Source organism: Larus michahellis, chromosome 24, assembly GCF_964199755.1.
Source record: "Larus michahellis chromosome 24, bLarMic1.1, whole genome shotgun sequence".
NCBI lineage: Eukaryota > Metazoa > Chordata > Aves > Charadriiformes > Laridae > Larus > Larus michahellis.
In genome coordinates this window covers 2,434,273-2,454,867 of record NC_133919.1, presented here as the reverse complement: position 1 = coordinate 2,454,867, position 20,595 = coordinate 2,434,273, and the positions used below count along the sequence as shown (strand labels likewise).

General features: G+C 70.8%; 3 protein-coding genes across 5 annotated transcripts; 1 reads left to right on the top strand and 2 right to left on the bottom strand.

Annotated features, from left to right (window-relative positions):
• Positions 1 to 1,199: 1,199 nt before the first annotated feature.
• Positions 1,200 to 9,159, bottom strand: PEX19 (peroxisomal biogenesis factor 19). Of its 2 annotated transcripts, none has more exons than XM_074566726.1 (8): positions 9,006 to 9,159; positions 7,714 to 7,811; positions 6,181 to 6,346; positions 3,852 to 3,937; positions 3,596 to 3,754; positions 3,291 to 3,467; positions 1,582 to 1,626; positions 1,200 to 1,490 (listed from the first exon to the last, which is right to left on the bottom strand). In XM_074566726.1, exons 1-8 carry the CDS (start codon positions 9,058 to 9,060, stop codon positions 1,428 to 1,430), a joined length of 849 nt encoding a protein of 282 aa, XP_074422827.1. In that variant the 5' UTR covers positions 9,061 to 9,159; the 3' UTR covers positions 1,200 to 1,427. The 2 variants fall into 2 exon arrangements, with proteins under 2 accessions (XP_074422827.1, XP_074422828.1); XM_074566727.1 differs by having other exon boundaries at positions 6,181 to 6,325.
• Positions 9,160 to 10,292: 1,133 nt separating this feature from the next.
• On the top strand, positions 10,293 to 16,824 carry LOC141734627 (Fc receptor-like protein 4). The gene is made up of 11 exons (XM_074566626.1): positions 10,293 to 10,363; positions 11,467 to 11,487; positions 11,588 to 11,827; positions 12,331 to 12,597; positions 12,714 to 12,998; positions 14,132 to 14,401; positions 14,500 to 14,808; positions 14,921 to 15,004; positions 16,060 to 16,081; positions 16,190 to 16,290; positions 16,389 to 16,824. The coding sequence occupies exons 1-11, from the start codon at positions 10,333 to 10,335 to the stop codon at positions 16,586 to 16,588; spliced, it is 1,830 nt and encodes a 609-aa protein (XP_074422727.1). The 5' UTR covers positions 10,293 to 10,332; the 3' UTR covers positions 16,589 to 16,824.
• A 1,791-nt stretch (positions 16,825 to 18,615) lies between these two features.
• Positions 18,616 to 20,571, bottom strand: FCER1G (Fc epsilon receptor Ig). Of its 2 annotated transcripts, none has more exons than XM_074566753.1 (5): positions 20,187 to 20,571; positions 19,663 to 19,754; positions 19,401 to 19,442; positions 19,092 to 19,112; positions 18,616 to 18,830 (listed from the first exon to the last, which is right to left on the bottom strand). In XM_074566753.1, the coding sequence occupies exons 1-5, from the start codon at positions 20,431 to 20,433 to the stop codon at positions 18,774 to 18,776; spliced, it is 459 nt and encodes a 152-aa protein (XP_074422854.1). In that variant the 5' UTR covers positions 20,434 to 20,571; the 3' UTR covers positions 18,616 to 18,773. The 2 variants fall into 2 exon arrangements, with proteins under 2 accessions (XP_074422854.1, XP_074422853.1); XM_074566752.1 differs by having other exon boundaries at positions 19,092 to 19,115; positions 20,187 to 20,366.
• Between the last annotated feature and the right edge of the window lie 24 nt (positions 20,572 to 20,595).

Sequence of the window (20,595 nt, the reverse complement as noted above, 5' to 3'; positions counted from 1 at the left end):
AGGCTCTCCTTGTGCGCCCCCCCCATATTATTGTAGGGTCACTCGGCCCCCCCCCATGTGTTATTGGGGGGGTCACCCTGTGTGTCCCCCCCATTGGTATTGTAGGGTTGGGCCCCCCATGTTATTATAGGGTCACTCTGTCCCCCCCCCCCATGTTACTGTAGGGTCTCCTTGTCCCCCCGCCATGTTATTGTAGGGTCACCCCGTGTCCCCCCCCTCCATGTTATTGTGGGGTTGGGCCCCCCCAAGCGTTATCGTGGGGTCACCCTGTGTGTCCCCCCCCATTGTTATTGTAGGATTGGGGCCCCCACTGTTATTGTAGGGTCTCTTTATCCCCCCCCCATGTTATTGTGGGCTTTCCCTCCTGGCTCTTCGGGCGTGGGAGCTGCCTCCAGAGCCGCGGCCCTACCGGAAAATGGTTCGGAGGCCGGCGCGGCGGAAGAGCCAGGAGGGAAAGCCGTGCCTCCTTGGAAAGCTCTTTGGCAGCCGCTCGCGTGGCCCCACGGCCCGTGGGGTGCGGGCTTTCTGGTGGCCGTCAGCCTCGGCGCCACCAGTGCCCACGTGGCACCGCCATGCCAGCCTCCGAACCATTTTCCGGTTAAGCCGCGGCTCCGGCGACAGCTCCCACGCCCGAAGAGCCAGGAGGGAAAGCCGTGCCTCCTTGGAGAGCTCTTTGGCAACCGCTCGCGTGGCCCCACGGCCCGTGGGGCTGCGGGCTTTGCGGGGGCCGTCAGCCTCGGCGCCACCGATGCCCACGTGGCGCCGCCGCGCCAACCCCTCACGTGGGCCGTCCCTCACGTGGGCGCCGGTGGCACCGAGGCTGACGGCCGCCGGAATGCCCGCACCCCACGGGCCGTGGGGCCACGCGAGCGGCTGCCAAAGAGCTTTCCAAGGAGGCACGGCTTGGGCCCCCCCATGTGTTATTGTGGGGTCACCCTGTGTCCCCCCCCCCCTTGCTATTGTAGGATTGGGGCCCCCCCTGTTATTGTAGGGTCTCCTTGTCCCCCCCCATGTTATTGTCGGGTCACTCCGTATCGTGTCCCCCCCCCCGCAGCGTTCTTTTAGGGTCTCCTTATCCCCCCACCCCATGTCACTGTAGGGTCTCATGTGCCCCCACCCCGTTACTTGGGTCCCCCCCCCGGTCACCGCAGGGTGTCCCCCCCCGTGTCCGTCCCCCCCCCCATCTCACCGGCGGCCACTCCAGTCACCAACACCTTTATTGGGGACACCCCCATGGCCGGGGGGTCCCGGCCCCCCCCACCGGCTCCCCCGGCCCCCCCCTCCTTGGCGCGGGACGGCGCAGCCGCTGCGGCCTCGTCCTCCTCCTCCTCCTCCTCGTGGCAGTGGGGGGCGACGGTGGGGGGGGGGGGGGGTTCGTTAGCGGGTAACGAGGGGGGGGCCGCGGGCGCCCCGTCCCGCCGCCGGCGCTACATGAGGCGGCACTGCTCGCCGCCCGCCGCCCCCCCCAGCTCCAGGTTCAGGCCGGGGGGCTGCGGGGAGAGCATGAGCGGGGGCACCCCGGCACCCAGGGGGTGTCCCCAATTGTGTGTGTCCCCCCCCACCCCCCCTGGGGACACTCACCGACTCCCCCGCCAGCTCCTTGGGGGGGTGGCCCAGGTCCTGCAGCTGGGGGGGGAGACAGGGGGGTCAGGGTGGCATTGGGGGACAGTGGGGGGGTCAGGGTGGGATCGGGGGTCTGGGGGAGTCAGGGTGGTGGCACCGGAGGGGATTGGGGGGGTCAGGGTGGCACCAGGGGTCTGGGGGGGTCAGGGTGGCATTGGGGTATGAAGGGGGGGGGGGGGTCAAGGTGGCACCGGGGAGGGGGGGGTGTCAGGGTGGCATGATGGGTCTGGGGGCGTCAGGGTGGCATCAGGGGTCTGGGGGGGGTGGGAGTCAAGGTGGCACTGGGGGGCCCTGGGGGGTGTGGGTGGCACCCAGCATGTCAGGGTGGCCTTGGGGGGGTCAGGGTGGCATGGGGGTCTGGGGGGGGTCGAGGTGGCACTGGGGGTCTGGGGGGGGTCAAGGTGGCACCGGTGGGGTCAGGGTGGCACCGGGGGTCTGAGGGGGGGTCAAGGTGGCACTGGGGGGCCCTGGGGGGTGTGGGTGGCACCCAGCATGTCAGGGTGGCACTGGGGGGGTCAGGGTGGCACTGGGGGTCTGGGGGGGTCAAGGTGGCCCTGGGGGGGTCTGAGGGGGTCAAGATGGCATTGAGGGTCTGGGGGGGGGGGTCAAGGTGGCTCCAGTGGGCTCAGGGTGGCACCGGGGGTCTGAGGGGGGGTCAAGGTGGCACTGGTGGGCCCTGGGGGGTGTGGGTGGCACCCAGCATGTCAGGGTGGCCTTGGGGGGGTCAGGGTGGCATGGGGGTCTGGGGGGGGTCAAGGTGGCACTGGGGGTCTGGGGGGGGGGTCAAGGTGGCTCCAATGGGCTCAGGGTGGCACTGGGGATCTGGGGGGGTCAAGGTGGCACTGGGGGTCTGGGGGGGGTCAAGGTGGCACTCAGGGGGTCAGGGTGGCGCCGGGGGTCTGGGGGGGTCAAGGTGGCACTGGGGGTCTGGGGGGGACAAGGTGGCACTGGAGGGGTCTGAGGGGGTCAACATGGCATTGAGGGTCTGGGGGGGGTCAAGGTGGCACTCGGGGGGTCAGGGTGGCACCTGGCGTGTCAGGGTGGCACTGGTGGCCTTGGGGGTCAGGGTGGCACTGGGGGTCTGGGGGGGTCAAGGTGGCACTGGAGGGGTCTGAGGGGGTCAAGATGGCATTGGGGATCTGGGGGGGGTGGTCAAGGTGGCACCGGGGAGCTCAGGGTGGCACTGGGGGTCTAATGGGGGGGTCAAGGTGGCACTCGGGGGGTCAGGGTGGCGCCAGGGGGGTCAGGGTGGCACTGGGGGTCTGGGGGGGGTCAAGGTGGCACCAGTGGGGTCAGGGTGGCACTGGGGATCTGGGGGGGTCAAGGTGGCACTCGGGGGGTCAGGGTGGCACCTGGTGTGTCAGGGTAGCACTTGGCGGCCTTGGGGGTCAGGGTGGCACTGGGGGTCTGGGGGGGTCAAGATGGCATTGGGGATCTGGGGGGGGGGGGGTCAAGGTGGCACCAGGGAGGTCAGGGTGGCACTGAGGCCTGGGGGGGGGGGGGGATCAAGGTGGCACCGGTGCGTCAGGGTGGCACTAGGGATCTGGGGGGGGTCACTGTGGTACCAGGGTGGGTCAGGGTGGTACCAGGGGGTGTCAGGGTGACACTGCGGGGCTCGCTGTCCCGTGTGTCCCGTCCCGTGTCGTCCCCCCCCCCCGCCGCCGTACCTGCTGCATGAGGTCGAGGAGGGTCTCGAAGCGCGCCCGCCGCTCCTCCTCGCCCTCGCCCGGCCTCTCGCCCTCCAGCTGCCGGCAGATGCGGCCCATGACGCCGTGCTGCGCCCGGTACCGCTCGTACTGCTCCGCCGGCAACGCCTGCCCGTGCCGCCGCAGCCACTCCGGGTACTGCCGGGGAAGCCGAAACGGGGAGGGGGGGAAACGGGGACAACACGCACCGGGGGGGGGGGGGTCACACCAGCACCGTCGTGCCGACCCCCCTCAAACTCCGTGCTGGCCCCCGCCCCGCTCCAAACCTTCTCGGTGATCTCCTTGAGCGAGGGGTAGAGCACGTCCTTGGAGAGCAGGCTCTGCATGATGCTGCGCATGACGGGCAGGACGCCGCCGTCGTCGCCCTCCTCCAGCCCCAGCCCCTCCAGCGCCTTCGCCAGCTCCTCTTCCGAGGCCGAAGAGCTCTGCAAGGACGAGGACGCCGTCAGGGGCAAGGGGACACCTCACCCCACCCCAAACGCCGGGGCTGACGGCGGGGAGGGGGGGGGGACACGGCCGTACCTGCAGGTCGGTGGCGTTCTTGGCCAAGCCGCTCAGCGTCTCCTTCAGGCAGGAGGTGAATTCCTGCTGCGACGCCGCGTCGCCGCCTGCGGGGAGATCGCCGCTGGGGGGGACGCGGGGAGACGCCGGGCACCCCGGGGACACCCCGCTGGGCAAAGGTCGGGGTCGCGTCTCGGGGACCCCGCTCCTAAACCGGGGTGGCCGGGGACCCGCGGGAGCTGGGTGTCCCCCAAATCTTCCCAGCCCCTCTCCACCGCGGTGCCGGATGGGGGCACGCGGGGAGCCCCCGGGGCTGAACCGAGAGCACCCGGTGCCCCCAAGCCCCCGGCCACCCCAATGAGCCCCCCCAGCCCCACTGCACCCCCTGACCCCTGGGCCCCCTGCACCCCCAATAACCCCCCAGCCCCACTGCACCCCCAAATAACTGCACCCCAATGACCCCCAGCCCCACTGCACCCCAATAAGTCCCAGCCCCACTGCACCCCAATGACCCCCAGCCCCACTGCACCCCAAAGACCCCCTGACCCCATTGCACCCCCAAATAACTGCACCCCAATCACCCCCAGCCCCACTGCACCCCAGTAAGTCCCAGCCCCACTGCACCCCAATAAGCCCCAGCCCCACTGCACCCCCAAATAACTGCACCCCAATGACCCCCAGCCCCACTGCACCCCAATGACCCCCAGCCCCACTGCACCCCCAAATCACTGCACCCCAATAAGTCCCAGCCCCACTGCACCCCAATGACCCCCAGCCCCACTGCACCCCCAAATAACTGCACCCCAATGACCCCCAGCCCCACTGCACCCCAATAAGTCCCAGCCCCACTGCACCCCAAAGACCCCCCGACCCCACTGCACCCTAATGACCCCCAGCCCCACTGCACCCCCAAATAACTGCACCCCAATGACCCCCAGCCCCACTGCACCCCAGTAAGTCCCAGCCCCACTGCACCCCAATGACCCCCAGCCCCATTGCACCCCAATAAGTCCCAGCCCCACTGTACCCCAATGACGCCCCCCCAGCCACACTGCACCCCAAAGACCCCCCGACCCCATTGCACCCCAATGACCCCCAGCCCCACTGCACCCCCAAATAACTGCACCCCAATGACCCCCAGCCCCACTGCACCCCAATAAGTCCCAGCCCCACTGCACCCCAATAACCCCCAGCCCCACTGCACCCCCAAATAACTGCACCCCAATGACCCCCAGCCCCACTGCACCCCAATGACCCCCAGCCCCACTGCACCCCCAAATAACTGCACCCCAATGACCCCCAACACCACTGCACCCCAATGACCCCCCGACCCCACTGCACCCCAATGACCCCCAGCCCCACTGCACCCCCAAATCACTGCACCCCAATGACCCCCAGCCCCACTGCACCCCAATAAGTCCCAGCCCCACTGCACCCCAATGACGCCCCCCCAGCCCCACTGCACCCCAAAGACCCCCCGACCCCATTGCACCCCAATGACCCCCAGCCCCACTGCACCCCAATAAGTCCCAGCCCCACTGCACCCCAATGACCCCCAGCCCCACTGCACCCCCAAATAACTGCACCCCAATGACCCCCAGCCCCACTGCACCCCAATAAGTCCCAGCCCCACTGCACCCCAATGACCCCCAGCCCCACTGCACCCCCAAATAACTGCACTCCAATGACCCCCAGCCCCACTGCACCCCAATAAGTCCCAGCCCCACTGCACCCCAATAACCCCCAGCCCCACTGCACCCCCAAATAACTGCACCCCAATGACCCCCAGCCCCACTGCACCCCAATGACCCCCCGACCCCACTGCACCCCAATGACCCCCAGCCCCACTGTACCTCCAAATAACTGCACCCCAATAGGTCCCAGCCCCACTGCACCCCAATGACCCCCAGCCCCACTGCACCCCCAAATAACTGCACCCCAATGACCCCCAGCCCCACTGCACCCCAGTAAGTCCCAGCCCCACTGCACCCCAATGACGCCCCCCCAGCCCCACCGCGCTCCAATGACCCCCAGCCCCACCACACTCCAATGACCCCCAGCCCCACCACACCCCAAATAATTGCACCCCAGTGACCCCCAGGCCCCCCCTCCCACCCCTTGCTCTCCCACAACCTCCGTGTCCCGGCTGCCGGCACCAATCCGGGCTCCGGCACCCTCCCGGCACGCCAATGTCTCACCGGGCCGCGACACCCCGGTATCGGCGAGGGAGATGGGGGGGCGGGGGGATGGCGGCCACCTTTCGCCGCCTTCCTTCACACCCCATGGCGGTGCTGAGGGGGGGGGAGAAAAGGGGAGCGTAGGGGGGGGGTGCTGCCGGCCCCCCACTCACCCACTCTGCCGGCTGCTTCCGAGAGCTTCTGGAACTGCTCCACCAAGTGGGGCTCCTCCCGCGCCAGCTCCTGCATGGCCTGCTCGAACTCGGCCGCCGCCTGCGCCGCCAGCTCCCCCTCGAAGAGCTCCTGGAAGAACTTCTCCTGCGAGGCGAAGAGGGAGGCCTGGGGAGAGGGGGACGGTCACCCCCGCACCCCAAGGGCCGGCCACTCCAAGATCCGGGATCCCCAAAACCTGGGACCCCCAAGCGGCTGGGAGACCCCAAGGTCCAGGACGCCAAGATCTGAGACCCTCAGGGCTGGGACCCCCAAGATCTGGGACCCCAAGGGCCCGGGACCCCAAAACCTGGGACCCCCATGGGGCTGGGACCCCGAGACCTGGGACCCCCCAAGATCTGGGACCCCAAGGGCCCAGGACCCCAAAACCTGGGACCCCGAGACCTGGGACCCCCCCAAGATCTGGGACCCCAAGGGCCCAGGACCCCAAAACCTGGGACCCCCATGGGGCTGGGACCCCCCAAGATCTGGGACCCCAAGGGCCCGGGACCCCAAAACCTGGGACCCCCATGGGGCTGGGACCCCCCAAGATCTGGGACCCCAAGGGCCCAGGACCCCAAAACCTGGGACCCCCATGGGGCTGGGACCCCGAGACCTGGGACCCCCCAAGATCTGGGACCCCAAGGGACCAGGACCCCAAAACCTGGGACCCCGAGACCTGGGACCCCCCAAGATCTGGGACCCCAAGGGCCCGGGACCCCAAAACCTGGGACCCCCATGGGGCTGGGACCCCCCAAGATCTGGGACCCCAAGGGCCCAGGACCCCAAAACCTGGGACCCTGAGACCTGGGACCCCCCAAGATCTGGGACCCCAAGGGCCCAGGACCCCAAAACCTGGGACCCCGAGACCTGGGACCCCCCCAAGATCTGGGACCCCAAGGGCCCAGGACCCCAAAACCTGGGACCCCCATGGGGCTGGGACCCCGAGACCTGGGACCCCCCAAGATCTGGGACCCCAAGGGCCCAGGACCCCAAAACCTGGGACCCCGAGACCTGGGACCCCCCCAAGATCTGGGACCCCAAGGGTCCAAGACCCCAAAACCTGGGACCCCCATGGGGCTGGGACCCCCCAAGATCTGGGACCCCAAGGGCCCAGGACCCCAAAACCTGGGACCCCCATGGGGCTGGGACCCCGAGACCTGGGACCCCCAAGGTCTGGGACCCTTAAAGCTGGGACCCCCTAAGGGGCTGGGACCCCAGGAACTGTGACCCTGAGATCTGGGACCCCGAGGGGCCGGGACCCCCAAAACCCGCGACCCTCAAGGGGCTGAGATCCCACGAACTGTGACCCCCCCCCCCAAGATCTGGGACCCTGAGATTTGGGCCCCCCCAAGGGACTGGGACCCCGAGATCTGGGACCCCCTGGGATGGGACCCCAAGAGCTTGAACCCCAAGGGTCCAAGACCCCAAAACCTGGGACTCCCCCGGGGCTGGGGGGGGTGAGGGGGGGTGGGCACAGTCCGGCATCGTCCCACCTTGGCGGCGGCGCTGGGCGAGGGCTGGGCCCCCGAGGGGGGTGCTGGAGGCTGGGGGGGGGCGGCGGGTCTGGCCTTCTCGAAGTCATCCAGGGCACCTGGGGAAGGGACGGGGGGAGGGACACGGGCCGGGGGGACACCCCCGGGCACCCCCGTACCAGGGACACCCCCTCCTTGTTCCCCCCCAAAGTAACTCCCTGCGCTCCAGAGACCCTCCCCCTCGCTGCCCCCCCCCCCCCACCACGGACCCCGACGCTTACCCAGCCCTGGGGGCCCTGTCCTGACACCCCCCGCCCCAATAACCGCACCCCATAACCCCCAGCCCCACTGCACCCCATAACCCCCCCAGCCCCATTGCACCCCAACAACACCCCCCCAGCCCCCCACATCTCCAATGACCCCCCGACCCCATTGCACCCCTGTGGCCCCCCAGCCCCACTGCACCCCATAACCCCCAGCCCCACTGCACCCCAATGACCCCCCCAACCCCATTGCACCCCTGTGGCCCCCCAGCCCCACTGCACCCCAACGACCCCCCCCAGCCCCCCGCATCTCTAATGACCCCCCGACCCCATTGCACCCCTATGGCTCCCCAGCCCCACTGCACCCCATAACCCCCAGCCCCACCGCGCCCCAATGACCCCCCCAGCCCCACTGCACCCCATAACCCCCCCAGCCCCACTGCACCCTAACGACCCCCCCCAGCCCCCCGCATCTCCAATGACCCCCTGACCCCACTGCACCGCTATGGCCCCCCAGCCCCACTGCACCCCAATCACCCCCCCAGCCCCGCTGCACCCCATAACCCCCCCAGCCCCACTGCACCCCAATGACACCCCCAGCCCCACTGCACCCCATAACCTCCCCAATGACCCACCCCAGCCCCCCGCATCTCCAATGACCCCCCGACCCCATTGCACCCCTATGGCCCCCCAGCCCCACTGCACCCCATAACCCCCAGCCTCACCGCGCCCCAATGACCCCCCCAGCCCCACTGCACCCCATAACCCCCCCAGCCCCATTGCACCCCAACGACCCCCCCCAGCCCCATTGCACCCCTATGGCCCCCCAGCCCCCACAGCACCCCAATGACCCCCCCAGCCCCACTGCACCACCGGCCCCCCCAATGACCCCCCAGCCCCACTGCACCCCCCCCCCAGCCCTATTGCACCCCCACTAACTGCACCCCAATAACCCCCCGACCCCATTCCAGCCCCATAACCCCCAGCCCCCCCGCACCCAAAGACCCCCCGACCCCATTCCCCCTCTATGGCCCCCCCGGCCCCGCTCACTGTCGAGCAGCTCCTCCAGCTCCGGATCGGGGCCCGGGCCCGGCTCCACCGCCATCTTGGCGCCGGGGGCGGGAGGGGGGGGGCGGGACCGCCGAGCCCCCGCCCCGGACGAGGCGACGCCTCCTATTGGACCTCGCCTCCTATTAGGCCACGCCCCTATCGATGCCGTGCCCCCGCCTAGGCCACGCCCCCGCCTAGGCCACGCCCCCCGCCGAGGCCACGCCTCGTTGAGCTCGCCCAGCCGAGGCCACGCCCCCGCCGAGGCCACGCCCCCTCTCCGCGGGAGCCCCGCCCCTCGCGGCGCCGTTCCGCCGTGCGTCCGCCAGGGGGCGCTGCAGGGCAGGGGAGGGGGGGGGGCGAGACCGGGAACGGCGGCGGCACCGGGGGTCCCGGAGCCTGGGGGCGGGAGGGGGGGGGGTCTCAAGGTTTTGGGGTCCCGGACCCTCGGGGTCCCACATCTCGGGGTCCCATTCCCTGGGGTCCGAGTTCTTTGTGTCTCAGTCCCTTGGGGGGTCCCAGGTTTTGGGGTCCCGGACCCTCGGGTTCCCAGATCTTGGGGTTCTCGGCCCCTGGGGTCCCAGCCCAGGTGGTCCCAGCCCCTGGGGTCCCAGCCCTCTGGGTCCCAATCCCTCAAGGTCTCTGCCCCTCCGTGTCCCAGCCCTCCAGGTCCCAGTTCTTGGGGGACCCAGCCCACGGCAACCCAGTTTATGGGGTCCTAGCCCCTTGGGGGGGGTCCCAGATCTTAGGGGGTCCCAGCCCTCAGTGTCCCATATCTCGGGGTCACAGCCCCTGGGTTGTTCCCAGCTCAGGTGGTCCCAGACCCTCGGAGTCCCACATCTCAGGGTCACAGTCCCCAGGGTCCCAGCTCTCGGGGTCCCAACTCCTTGGGGGTCCTAGGTTTTGGGGTCCCGGACCCTCGGGGTCCTAGATCTTGGGGTCACAGTCACTGGGGTCCAGCTCTAGGGATCGCAGACCTTGGGGGTCCCAGCTCCTCAGGGCCCCAGATCTTGGGGTGACACTCTCTGGGGGTCCCAGCCCTTGGGGGTCTCAGCCCCTCGGGGTCCCAGCTCTCGGGGTCCCAGCCCCTCAGGGGTGCAGGACACCCGTGGGGCTGCTCATGCCCCATGTCCTTGGAGGGTCCCTGGGGCGTCTCCCCGCCCCGGCCTGCCCCTCCTCAGGACCTGTCCCACCCCTGCCACTGTCCCCCCCCCCCACCCCGGGGCCGGGGCAAAGCCCTGGGGACACGGAAGTCACTTCCTTCCCCTTTCCCCAAATGGCTGCTATGCAAAGGGCAGGTGGCCCCGACAGCACACGACAGAGTCACAGAATGGCCGGGACTACGGCGCTGCTCCTCTGGGGTGAGTGCCCGGCCGCGGGCCACTGGGACGGGCAGGGGACCTGACGCCACGGGGACGGGCGCCCGGACCCCTCTCTGCTTTGGGGTTGGGGCAGAGCCCGGTGGCACCTGCTGGCCCACGGGGAGGGAGGGAGCGGGGGGGTGGCCGCGGGGTCGCCCCGAGGCCCCGAACGCCAACAGAGCCACCCTGGGGGGTTGTACCCCCCGGCTGTGGGCTGGGGTGGCCGTGGGGATGGGGATGTGGGGATGGGGATGTGGGGATGGGGACGTGGGGACGAGGATGGGGTGAGGGGGAGGTCGGAAGGGGACGTGGGGACAAGGGTGTGGGGATGGGGCCGTGGGGATGAGGATCTGGGGATGGGCATGTGGGCAAGGGGATGTGGGGACGAGGATGTGGGGATGGGGATGTGGGGAAGAGCATGTGGGGACGGGGACGTGGGGACAAGGATCTGGGGATGGGGCCGTGGGGACGAGGACATGGGGATGGGGATGTGGGGAAGAGCATGTGGGGACGGGGACGTGAGGACGGGGACGTGGGGACAAGGATCTGGGGATGGGGCCGTGGGGCCGGGGATGTGGGGTTGGGCACATGGCAACGATGGGGACGTGGGGACGGAGACGTGGGGCTCTGGGGACAGGCACTGCAGGGATGGCCTTGTGGGGACTGACGCCATGGGGCTGGGGCAGCTGCGGGGACGGGGACATGGGGATGGGGCCGTGGGGCCGGGGCTGTGGGGCCGGGGCCGTGGGGCCAAGCACTGCGCAGACGGGGCCATGGGGGCAGGTGCCATGGGGCTGGGACCGTGGGGTGCCAGGGGCGTCGGGGTGTGGGGCTGGTAGCCGTGGGGCCGGCGGAAGCGTCCCTGCGCCACCTGGGGTGGCTGCGGTGTCCCCCGAGCCCTGCGCCACCCGGGGTGGCTGTCACGCGTGCGGGGTGTGGGTGGCCCTGACGCAGCCGTGTCCCCCGGGGACTGTCCCCAACGCCCTTTCCCACGGCGGCGGCGTCCCCGCGGGGGTGGCTTGGGGACAGCCCCTGCAGCCCGTCCCCCGCGTAACGGCGGCCCCCACCCGGCCCCTCTCCCTTTCTCCCCCCCCCCCCCCCAGCCCAAGCCTTCGGCCTCGCCGGTGAGTCCTCGCTGCCGCTCCTGGCCCCGCTGGCCCCACGCGCCACCCCCCCCCGGCCCCGGTGGCCCCAGCAGGCTGGTGGCCACTTGTCACCCTGCAGGAGCCCATCTCAGCCAACTCACATCGGACCCTCCCTGGACGCCGGTGTTCTCGAATGAGCGGGTGACACTGACGTGCCGGGGCTCCGGAGCGCCCAATGTCACCCACTGGTACCTCAACGGGCGGCTCTGGGTGACGGGAAGCGACCGCATCCACGTCTCCCGAGGCCACCGCGGGACCCACCGGTGCCGCGGCCCCGGCGCCGAGCCCAGCCCCCCCGTCACCCTGATCTTCTCAAATGGTGAGGGGCCGGGGTGGGTGCCCCCACCCATGGGTGCCCCGAGGACACGGGGGGGGAGGGGGAGGTCTGATCCACAGCCTTGCGCCCCTCCTGGGGTGGGAGCCCAGCCCCGAGCACACCAGTGCACCCCAGTGCACACCAGTGCATCCCTGTGCCTCACTGGGTGCGTCCCAGTGCATCCCAGTGCACACCAGTGCATCCCCGTGCATTACCGGGTGCATCCCAGTGCATCCCAGTGCACACCAGTGCATCCCTCGTGCATCGCTGGGTGTATCCTAGTACACACGGCTGCATCCCCGTGCACACCAGTGCATCCCAGTGCACACCAGTGCATCCCTGTGCATCACCGGGTGCATCCCTCATGCACACGGCTGCATCCCCGTGCACACCAGTGCATCCCTGCGCATCCCTGGGTGCATCCCTCGTGCACACCAGTGCATCCCAGTGCACACCAGTGCCTCCTCGCGCCTCACCAGCCCCCCCGCCCCGGCCCCCTCTCGCAGACTGGCTGGTGCTGCAGGCGCCGGTGCAGGAGCTGCTGGAAGGGGACGAGCTGCGGCTGCGCTGCCGGGCCTGGGACGACGCCAAGATCCGACGGGTCCAGTTCTTCCATGAGCAGGAGGCGCTGGGGGGGGGCACCGGGGGGGGCGAACTGCTCCTGTCCCCCCTGCTGCTGCACCACCGCGGGCGCTACCGCTGCCAGGCCGAGGTCCGCTACCACTTGGGGTGGCACAAGGAGAAATCGGCACCGGTGACGGTGGCGGTGCAAGGTGACACCCCCATCCCCCTGCTCCCCGACACCCACCCAGACCCCCACCCCCCCCATCCCGCCCGGAGCTCGGGGTCACCGCATGTGTCGTCGTCCCCCCCCCCGTCTCCTTCCCAGAGCTGTTTTCCGTGCCGGAGCTGCGCCTGGAGGGCCCGGCCGAGCTCCCCGAGGGAGACCCCCTGGCCCTGGGGTGTCACAGCACCCCCAACCCCCTGCGGCCCCCCACCCACCTCCAGCACCTCTTCTACCGGGACGGGGTGGTGGTGGGGGGACCCCAGGCCTCCCCTCAACTCCGGCTGCCGGCCGCCGAGCTGGCGCATTCCGGCAGCTACTCCTGCGAGGTGCGGACGGAGAAGGGCAGCGTGTGGAAACGCAGCGCCCCGCTCGCCCTCGTCGTGCGCAGTGAGTCGGCGGGAGGGGACGGGGATGGGACGGGTCCCCGCAGCCCTCCCCAGGTCCCCCCAGCCCTCCCCGCCTCCTCCTGTCCCTTCCTTGGTTCCCTTCACCCCACCCCGGCTCCCCCATCCCACCCCGGCTCCTTCTGTCCCTCCCCGGGCCCCCCCATCCCTTTCCAGATTCCTCTGTCATTCCCCAGGTCCCCCCATCCCTTCCCAGGTCCCTCCATCCTTCCCTGGGGTCCCTCCATCCCTTCCCAGGTCCTTCCATCCTTCCCTGGGGTCCCTCCATCCCTTCCCAGGTCCCTCCATCATTCCCCAGGTCTCCCCATCCCTTCCCGGGTCCCTCCATCATTCCCCAGGTCCCTCCATCCCTTCCCAGGTCCCTCCATCATTCCCCGGGTCTCCCCATCTCTTCCTAGGTCCCTCCATCCTTCCCTGGGGTCCCTACATCCCTTCCCAGGTCCCTCCATCATTCCCTGGGGTCCCTCCATCCCTTCCTGGGTCCCTCCATCATTCCCCGGGTCTCCCCATCCCTTCCCGGGTCCCTCCATCATTCCCCGGGTCTCCTCATCCCTTCCCAGGTCCCTCCATCCTTCCCTGGGGTCCCTCCATCCCTTCCCAGGTCCCTCCATCCTTCCCTGGGGTCCCTCCATCCCTTCCCAGGTCCCCCCATCCCTCCCCAGGTCCCTCCATCCTTCCCTGGGGTCCCCCCATCCCTCCCCAGGTCCCTCCATCCTTCCCTATGTCTCCCCATCCCTTCCCAGGTCCTTCCATCATTCCCCGGGTCCCTCCATCCCTTCCCAGGTCCCTCCATCATTCCCCAGGTCCCTCCATCCCTTCCCAGGTCCCTCCATCATTCCCCAGGTCCCTCCATCATTCCCTGGGTCCCTCCATCCCTTCCCAGGTCCCTCCATCCTTCCCCAGGTCTCCCCATCCCTCCCCACGTCCCTCCATCCCTCCCCGGGTCCCCACATCCCTTCCTGGCGTCCCCTCATCCCTCCCAGTCCCCCCCCATCCTTCTCTGGGTCCCCTCACCTCTCCCTGGGTCCCCTCCATCCCTCCCCGGGTCCCTCCATCCCTCCCCAGGGTCCCCCCGTCCCTCCCTGTCCCCTGTCCCTTCCCGTCTCCTCCCCGCAGGGGTCCCGGTCTCGGGGGTGACCCTGACAGTGCAGCCCCCCACGGGGCAAGTGGCCGAGGGCGACTGGCTGGTGCTGCTCTGCTCGGTGGCCACCGGGACGGGGCCCCTCTCCTTCTCCTGGCACCGGCAGGGCTCGCCCGCGCCGCTGGCCACTGGCCCCCGCTACGAGCTCCGGCCCGCCCAGCAGCGGGACAGTGGCCACTACCACTGCACGGCCACCAACGGCGACTCCGTGGCCAACAGCTCCTCGCTGGGGGTCACCGTCCTGGGTGAGCGGGACCCTCGGGCTTGGGGTGGCTGCCAGCATCCCCCCCACCCCACACCGGGGGATGGCCACCGCACTGACTCCGCCACCGGCCCTCCCCAGTGCCGGTGGCCGGCGTCACCATCGCGATGGCGAGGAAGGAGCCCCGGGTGGCGGCGGGCGAGCCCCTCAACCTGAGCTGCTCGGTGCGGGCGGGCACGGAGCCGGTGGCCTTCACCTGGCTGCGGGACGGGCGGGAGCTGGGCTGGGGACCCGTCCTGGCCCTGGGGCCCGTGGGGCCAGCTCACGCCGGGACCTACAAGTGTTTGGCCACCAACCGCCTGGGCTCCCAGCGCGTCTTCCAGGCGCTCAGCCCCGCGCTGGCCCTGGCGGTGACGCAACCCGGCTGGGGACAACGGCAGCAGGGCACAGGTGGGGCTCGCGTTAGCCCTCCCCTCCCACCGTGAAGGGGGGGGGGTCCCCCCCCACCTCCAACCCCACCGAGGTCGGGGCTGACCCCAACTTGTCCCCTCTCTGTCCCCAGCCGTGGCCGCGGGGCTCGGCGCGTCCCTCCTGCTGCTGCTGCTGCTGGGGGCCGCCGTGGGCTGGCAACTCCGGCGCCGCGCAGGTGGGTCACCCACACCGGGGGGGGGGGGGGGGGTGGTCCCGGGTGGGGGTCAAAGCCCCCTGTGTTGGCTGCGGGGAGGGGGGGGGGGGGGGTGGCAATGGGGCTGCACGCCACATCTTGGCTGGGGCTGAGGCCCCAGTGCCCTTGGTTTGGGGTCCGGGGGGGGTCCGGGGGTATGTGTGACCCCCCCCCCGGGAGTGCAGGGCTGAGCCCTGGGGTCCTTGACTTGGGGGCCAGGGGGTCCCGTAGTGTCTCGTCCCCCCCCCGGGGGTGCAGGGCCGAGCCCTGGGGTCCTTGACTTGGGGGCCAGGGGGTCCCGGGGTATGTGTGTCCCCCCCCCGGGGGTGCAGGGCCGAGCCCTTGGGTCCTTGACTTGGGGGCCAGGGGGTCCCGGGGTGTCCCGTCCCCCCCCCCCGGGGGTGCAGGGCTGAGCCATGGGGTCCTTGACTTGGGGTCCTGGGGGGTCCCGGGGTGTCCCATCCCCCCCCCGGGGGTGCAGGGCCGAGCCCTGGGGTCCTTGCCTTGGGGGCCAGGGGGTCCCGTAGTGTCTCGTCCCCCCCCTGGGGGTGCAGGGCCGAGCCCTGGGGTCCTTGACTTGGGGGCCAGGGGGTCCCGGGGTGTCCCGTCCCCCCCCCGGGGGTGCAGGGCCGAGCCCTGGGGTCCTTGACTTGGGGTCCTGGGGGTCCCGGGGTGTCCCATCCCCCCCCCCCCAGGGGTGCAGGGCCGAGCCCTGGGGTCCTTGCCTTGGGATCCAGGGGGGTCCGGGTGTACCCTGGGGGGGTGGGGGGGGGGAGGTCTCCCTGCTTGCAGCCCGTGTCCCCCTGTCTCTGGTGCCACCCGCTTGGGGTCCTGGGGTGCCCCCCCCCCCTCCTGGATGCGCAGGGCTGAACCCCAGGTCCTTTGGCTCAGGGTCCCAGGGGGGTCCCGGGGGGGGGGCGTGTCTCAGGGGTCCCAGGTCTTTTGGCTCAGGGTCCCGGGGGGGAGTCACGAAGGTCCCTCGACCTGTCACCCCGGGTGACACCTCGCTTCCCCCCCCGCCCCCCCTTGCCTTGCAGCCGCCAGGAAGAGCCGGGGCAGGTGAGTTGGGGGGGGGCTCCGACCACGAAGCCCCTTTCTCCGTGTGCTGGATAAAAGCCCCCCCCCCCCCCCCCCGCCGCCCCAGTCTGCCCCCCTTTGTCCCCACAGGGACCCCACGCCCCCCCCGGAGCCGCAGGGTCGCCCACCGGAGCCCCCCGCCCCCCCCGAGGCCGGGGAGGTGCTGTACGCCCAGGTGGTGGTCACCGGGGGTGAGTACGGGGGGGGGGGGGGGGGGGGGATGATGACACACGCCACCCCCGCGTGTCACCGTCCCCAGCCCCGGTCCCCAAAGCAGCTTCTCTTCCAGGGCCCCCCCCGGGGTCTCCCCGCCCCGCGCCCCCCCCGATGTCACCTACGCGGTGCTGCCGGGACCCCACGCGCGGCGGCGGCTCCCGAGCGACACCTACGAGAACGTCCCGTGACACCGGGGGGGGGGGGGGCACTGGGGACACCCCCTCTGCGCTCCTGCGTGTGTGTCCCCCCCCCCCCCCCCCCCGCCCCGGGTAACCACCCCCCGACGGCTCCCGCGGGGCCCGATCCGGGCGGGCAGCGCCCAGCGCGGGGGGGGGGGCGGGGAGGGGGGGGGTCCCGGCGTTTGGGGGGGGGTCCAGGGCTACACAGGGCGGCCAGTGCCCCCCGTTCCCCCTCCCAGTGCCCCCAGTACTCCCGTTTCCTCTCCCAGTGCCCCCAGCGCCCCCATTCCCCTCCCAGTGCTCCCCAGTCCCCCTCCCAGTCTTCCCAGTGCTCCCCCGTTCCTCTCCCAGCACTCCCCAGCCCCCCTCCCAGTGCCCCCCATTCCCCTCCCAGTGCCCCCCACTTCCCCTTCCACTCTTCCCAGTGCCCCCCATTCCCCCTCCCAGTCTTCCCAGTACTCCCTGTTTCCCACCCCAGTGCCCCCCATTCCCCCTCCCAGTCTTCCCAGTGCTCCCCGTTTCCCCTCCCAGCACTCCCCAGTCCCAGTCCCCTGCCCAGTGGCCCCAGTATTCCCCATTCCCCCTCCCAGTGCTCCCCAGTCCCCCTCCCAGTGCCCCCAGTACTCCCCCTTCCCCCTCCCAGTGCCCCCCACTTCCCCTTCCACTCTTCCCAGTGCCCCCCACTCCCCCTCCCAGTCTTCCCAGTATTCCCTGTTTCCCCTCCCAGTGCCCCCAGTACTCTCGGTTTCCCACCCCAGTGCCCCCCATTCCCCCTCCCAGTCTTCCCAGTGCCCCCGTTTCCTCTCCCAGCACTCCCCAGTGCCACTCCCCTGCCCAGTGCCCCCAGTGCTCCCTGTTTCCTCTCCCAGTGCTCCCCCTTCCCCCTCCCAGTCTTCCCCGTGCTCCCCGGTTCCTCTCCCAGCACTCCCCAGTCCCAGTGCCCCCAGTACACCTTGTTTCCCACCCCAGTGCCCCCCCTTCCCCCTCCCAGTCTTCCCAGTGCCCCGTTTCCTCTCCCAGCACTCCCCAGTCGCCCTCCCAGTGCCCCCAGTGCCCCCCATTCCCCCTCCCAGTGCCCCCAGTGCTCCCCGTTTCCCCCCACCAGCACTCCCCCGTCCCCCCCCATTTCCCCTCCCAGTGCTCCCACCCAGCTCCCCCCACCCCAGGGCTCTCCCCCCCCCGGCCCTGCTGGGCCCCCCCCAAGCTCGGGAGGGGGGCCCGAAGGCTCACACCCCCCCCCCCCCCCCCCAAAAAGGGCTCTGTGGGGCCGGGGGGGGGGGGGTGGTGGTGGTGGGGGGGGTGACCCAGGAGCCGTTTCCGTGGTATTGGCCCCAAAATGCAGCTTTTTGGTTAAACGTGGAAATGGTGGTTTTCTCTCCTGGGAGCGTCTCCTCCGCCCAAGAGAGAGGTGGCAGCTGCCACCGGGAGCTGGGGCCACTGGCCCCCTGTCGTGTCCCCATCCCCAGCAGATGGTGCCACCGTCCCTGGGGGGGTCCCCGTGACAGCCGGTGCCACCGTTCCCAGCCCCAGGGGTGTCCCCGTTCCCAGGGGTGTCCCTGTCCCCAAGGGCTCCATCCCCATCAGCTGGTACCACTGTCCCCCGGGGGGGGTCCCTGTGACAGCCGGTGCCACCGTTCCCCATCAGATGGTGCCACCATCCCCGGGGGGGGGGGCCCTGTGACAGCTGGTGCCACCGTCCCCCGGTCCCCGGGGTGTCCCTGTCCCCAGGGGTGTCCCCAGTCCCAGGGGCTCCGTCCCCATCAGATGGTGCCACCATCCCTGGGGGGTGGGGGGGGTGAGGGAGGTCCCTGTGACGGTGCCACTGTCCCTGGGGGGGGGGGGGGTTTGGCCCTGTGACGGTGCCACCATCCTCGGGGAGTGGGGGGGGGGGATGGCCCTGTGACGGTGCCACCGTCCCCGTCTCTCACCCCACGGTCACAGAAACCCTCCCGCCCCATTTGCGGGTGGTGCTGCTTTACTGGGAGGGGGCAGCGGAGGTCGGGGGGGGGGGGGGGGGGGGGGGCAGCACCATACACCCCAGGCAGCTTCAGCCCCCCCCCCCCCCCCCCCCCCAGGCTCAGGGGGTCCCGGCCGAAGGCGGTTTGGGGCCAAAACCAACCATTTCCAGGGAAAAAAAAGCTCCAGTTCTTCACCACAGTCCCAGTAAGGGGGGTTGGGGGGGGGCGCCATGGGGGGGTTCCCAGCTGCTGGGGAGGGAGGGAGGGAGGGGGGGGACGAAGGGGGGGGACGAAGGGGGGGGACTGCGGCGCAAGAGGGGGTCAGGAGCTTTTCATCTGGAGGGTCTCGTACGTCTCCTGGCCCTCGCTACTGAGCCCCTGCGCGGGAAAGGGGGTTACAGGGTGGGGTGGGGGGGCTATGTCCCTGTCCCCCCCCACCCTCACTGCCACACCCCCCTCCAGAGTGTCACCCCCCCAGCAGGGACTTCCCCATGGGGTGGGGGACGGGGACCCCAGGGGGGACGGGGAGCCCACCAGGGACAACAGCGGTAGGTAGAGCGTCGTCCCCCCCCCGCAAGCCCTAGGACAGGTGTGTGTGTCCCCCCCCCCGGGATGTGTCACCCCCCCCAGCTGACTTACGGTGTAAATGGCTTCTTCCTTCTGCTGCAGGGAAAGAGAAAGAGAAAGAAAAAGAGCTGGGGGGGCAGAACGGAGCCGGGGGAGGGCGGGTGGGGGGGGGCACAGGCACACCCACACCCCACACCCCCCCCCCGCCCCGGGAAGGGGGAGGAAGCCGTGAGGTTTCCTGGATTTCGCCATCCCCAAAATCAGGACCACCAGCGTGTCCCCCCCCCGCCCCCAGTTCCCCTTCCAGGGCTGCGGCACCCTCTGGGATGGGGAGGGGGGGGTACCCCAGCCCCGGCCCCCCCTTTCCCCCCCCCCCGTTACCTCCTTGCCGGCTCCTTGCTGCGACTCTCGGGGCGTCAGGAACTGCGAAGATGAGGGGGGGGGGGGGGGGGCAAAAGCCAAAAAACAAGACAAAAAAAAAAATAAATTAAGAAATAAGAAGAGGAAACAGCCCCAGAGCGGGTGGGGGAAGCACTGGGGCACCCGCTGTGGCCTCCACGGGGGTAGGGGGGTGTCCCCCCCCCAAAAAAAGTGGGGCGTAAGAGGGGTTTTAGCTGGGGACAGGTGGGATCCCGGCGCTCACCTTGAGGCGGCAATAGAGGATGGTGATGATGAGGCCGTAGAGGAAGAGGATGGCGTCCAGGACGTAGCAGAGCTCCGGCTCCATCAGGGCCTCTGGGGAGGATGGAGGTGGGGGGGGGGCCGGGGGGGGGAAGCACGAAGGGGTCCCGGGGTCAGCATCACCCCCGGGACGGATCCTGCGCCCGCCCTGGCCACCGAGAGCTCGGCTCCGCCACCTCCGAGCGTTGTCCGAGGCGGCGGCGGAGGGGCCGGGGGCTACGAGGGGGGGGGGGGGGGGGGGGGGCAGGTGGCACAGACACCCCCCCCCGGGACAGCGTGGGAGAGACCCAGAGCCCACCGGGACCCACCCCTGGGGTGCCCCCTCCTCCGTGCCACCAGCCTCCCCCCCCACGGCAGGGTTCGACGGATCCCGGCTTGCCCCGAAGGATGCCCTCAAAGGAGCCAGCCCAACGGCCACGCGCCCACCCAGCCGCCCCCCCCCGGCCCCAGGGACCCCCCCCCCCCTCTGCCGTCCCCCGTCCCCACCTGCCGCCGGGGTCCGCAGCAGCAGCAGGGTGGTGACGAGCAGCAGGCGGGTGGCCATGCCTCGGCCCGGCCCCGGGGGGGTCCGGCTGGTTGGGGCGATCGTGCCGGAGTCAGTGACCGCAGAGCCAGCGCCTTCTTCCCCCCCAACCCGGGCTTGCGCCGCCCTCACCCCCACTTCCCCCCCACTTCCCCCCCCCCCACGCCGTCTCCGGCCAGCGCAGGCGTCCCCTCTTCCCGCTGGGGACATGGCTCAAGGGCCAGGCGAGCTGCCCCCAAGTGTCACTCGTCCTCCCCCCGCCCAGCCCTGCTGCCATCAGCTTGGGGGGGGGTGGGGGGGAACTGCAGGAGCACCCCCCCACCCCGGGGTTTGGGGGGGTGAAGCTGCCGGGAGGAGGCCGGGAAGGGGAAG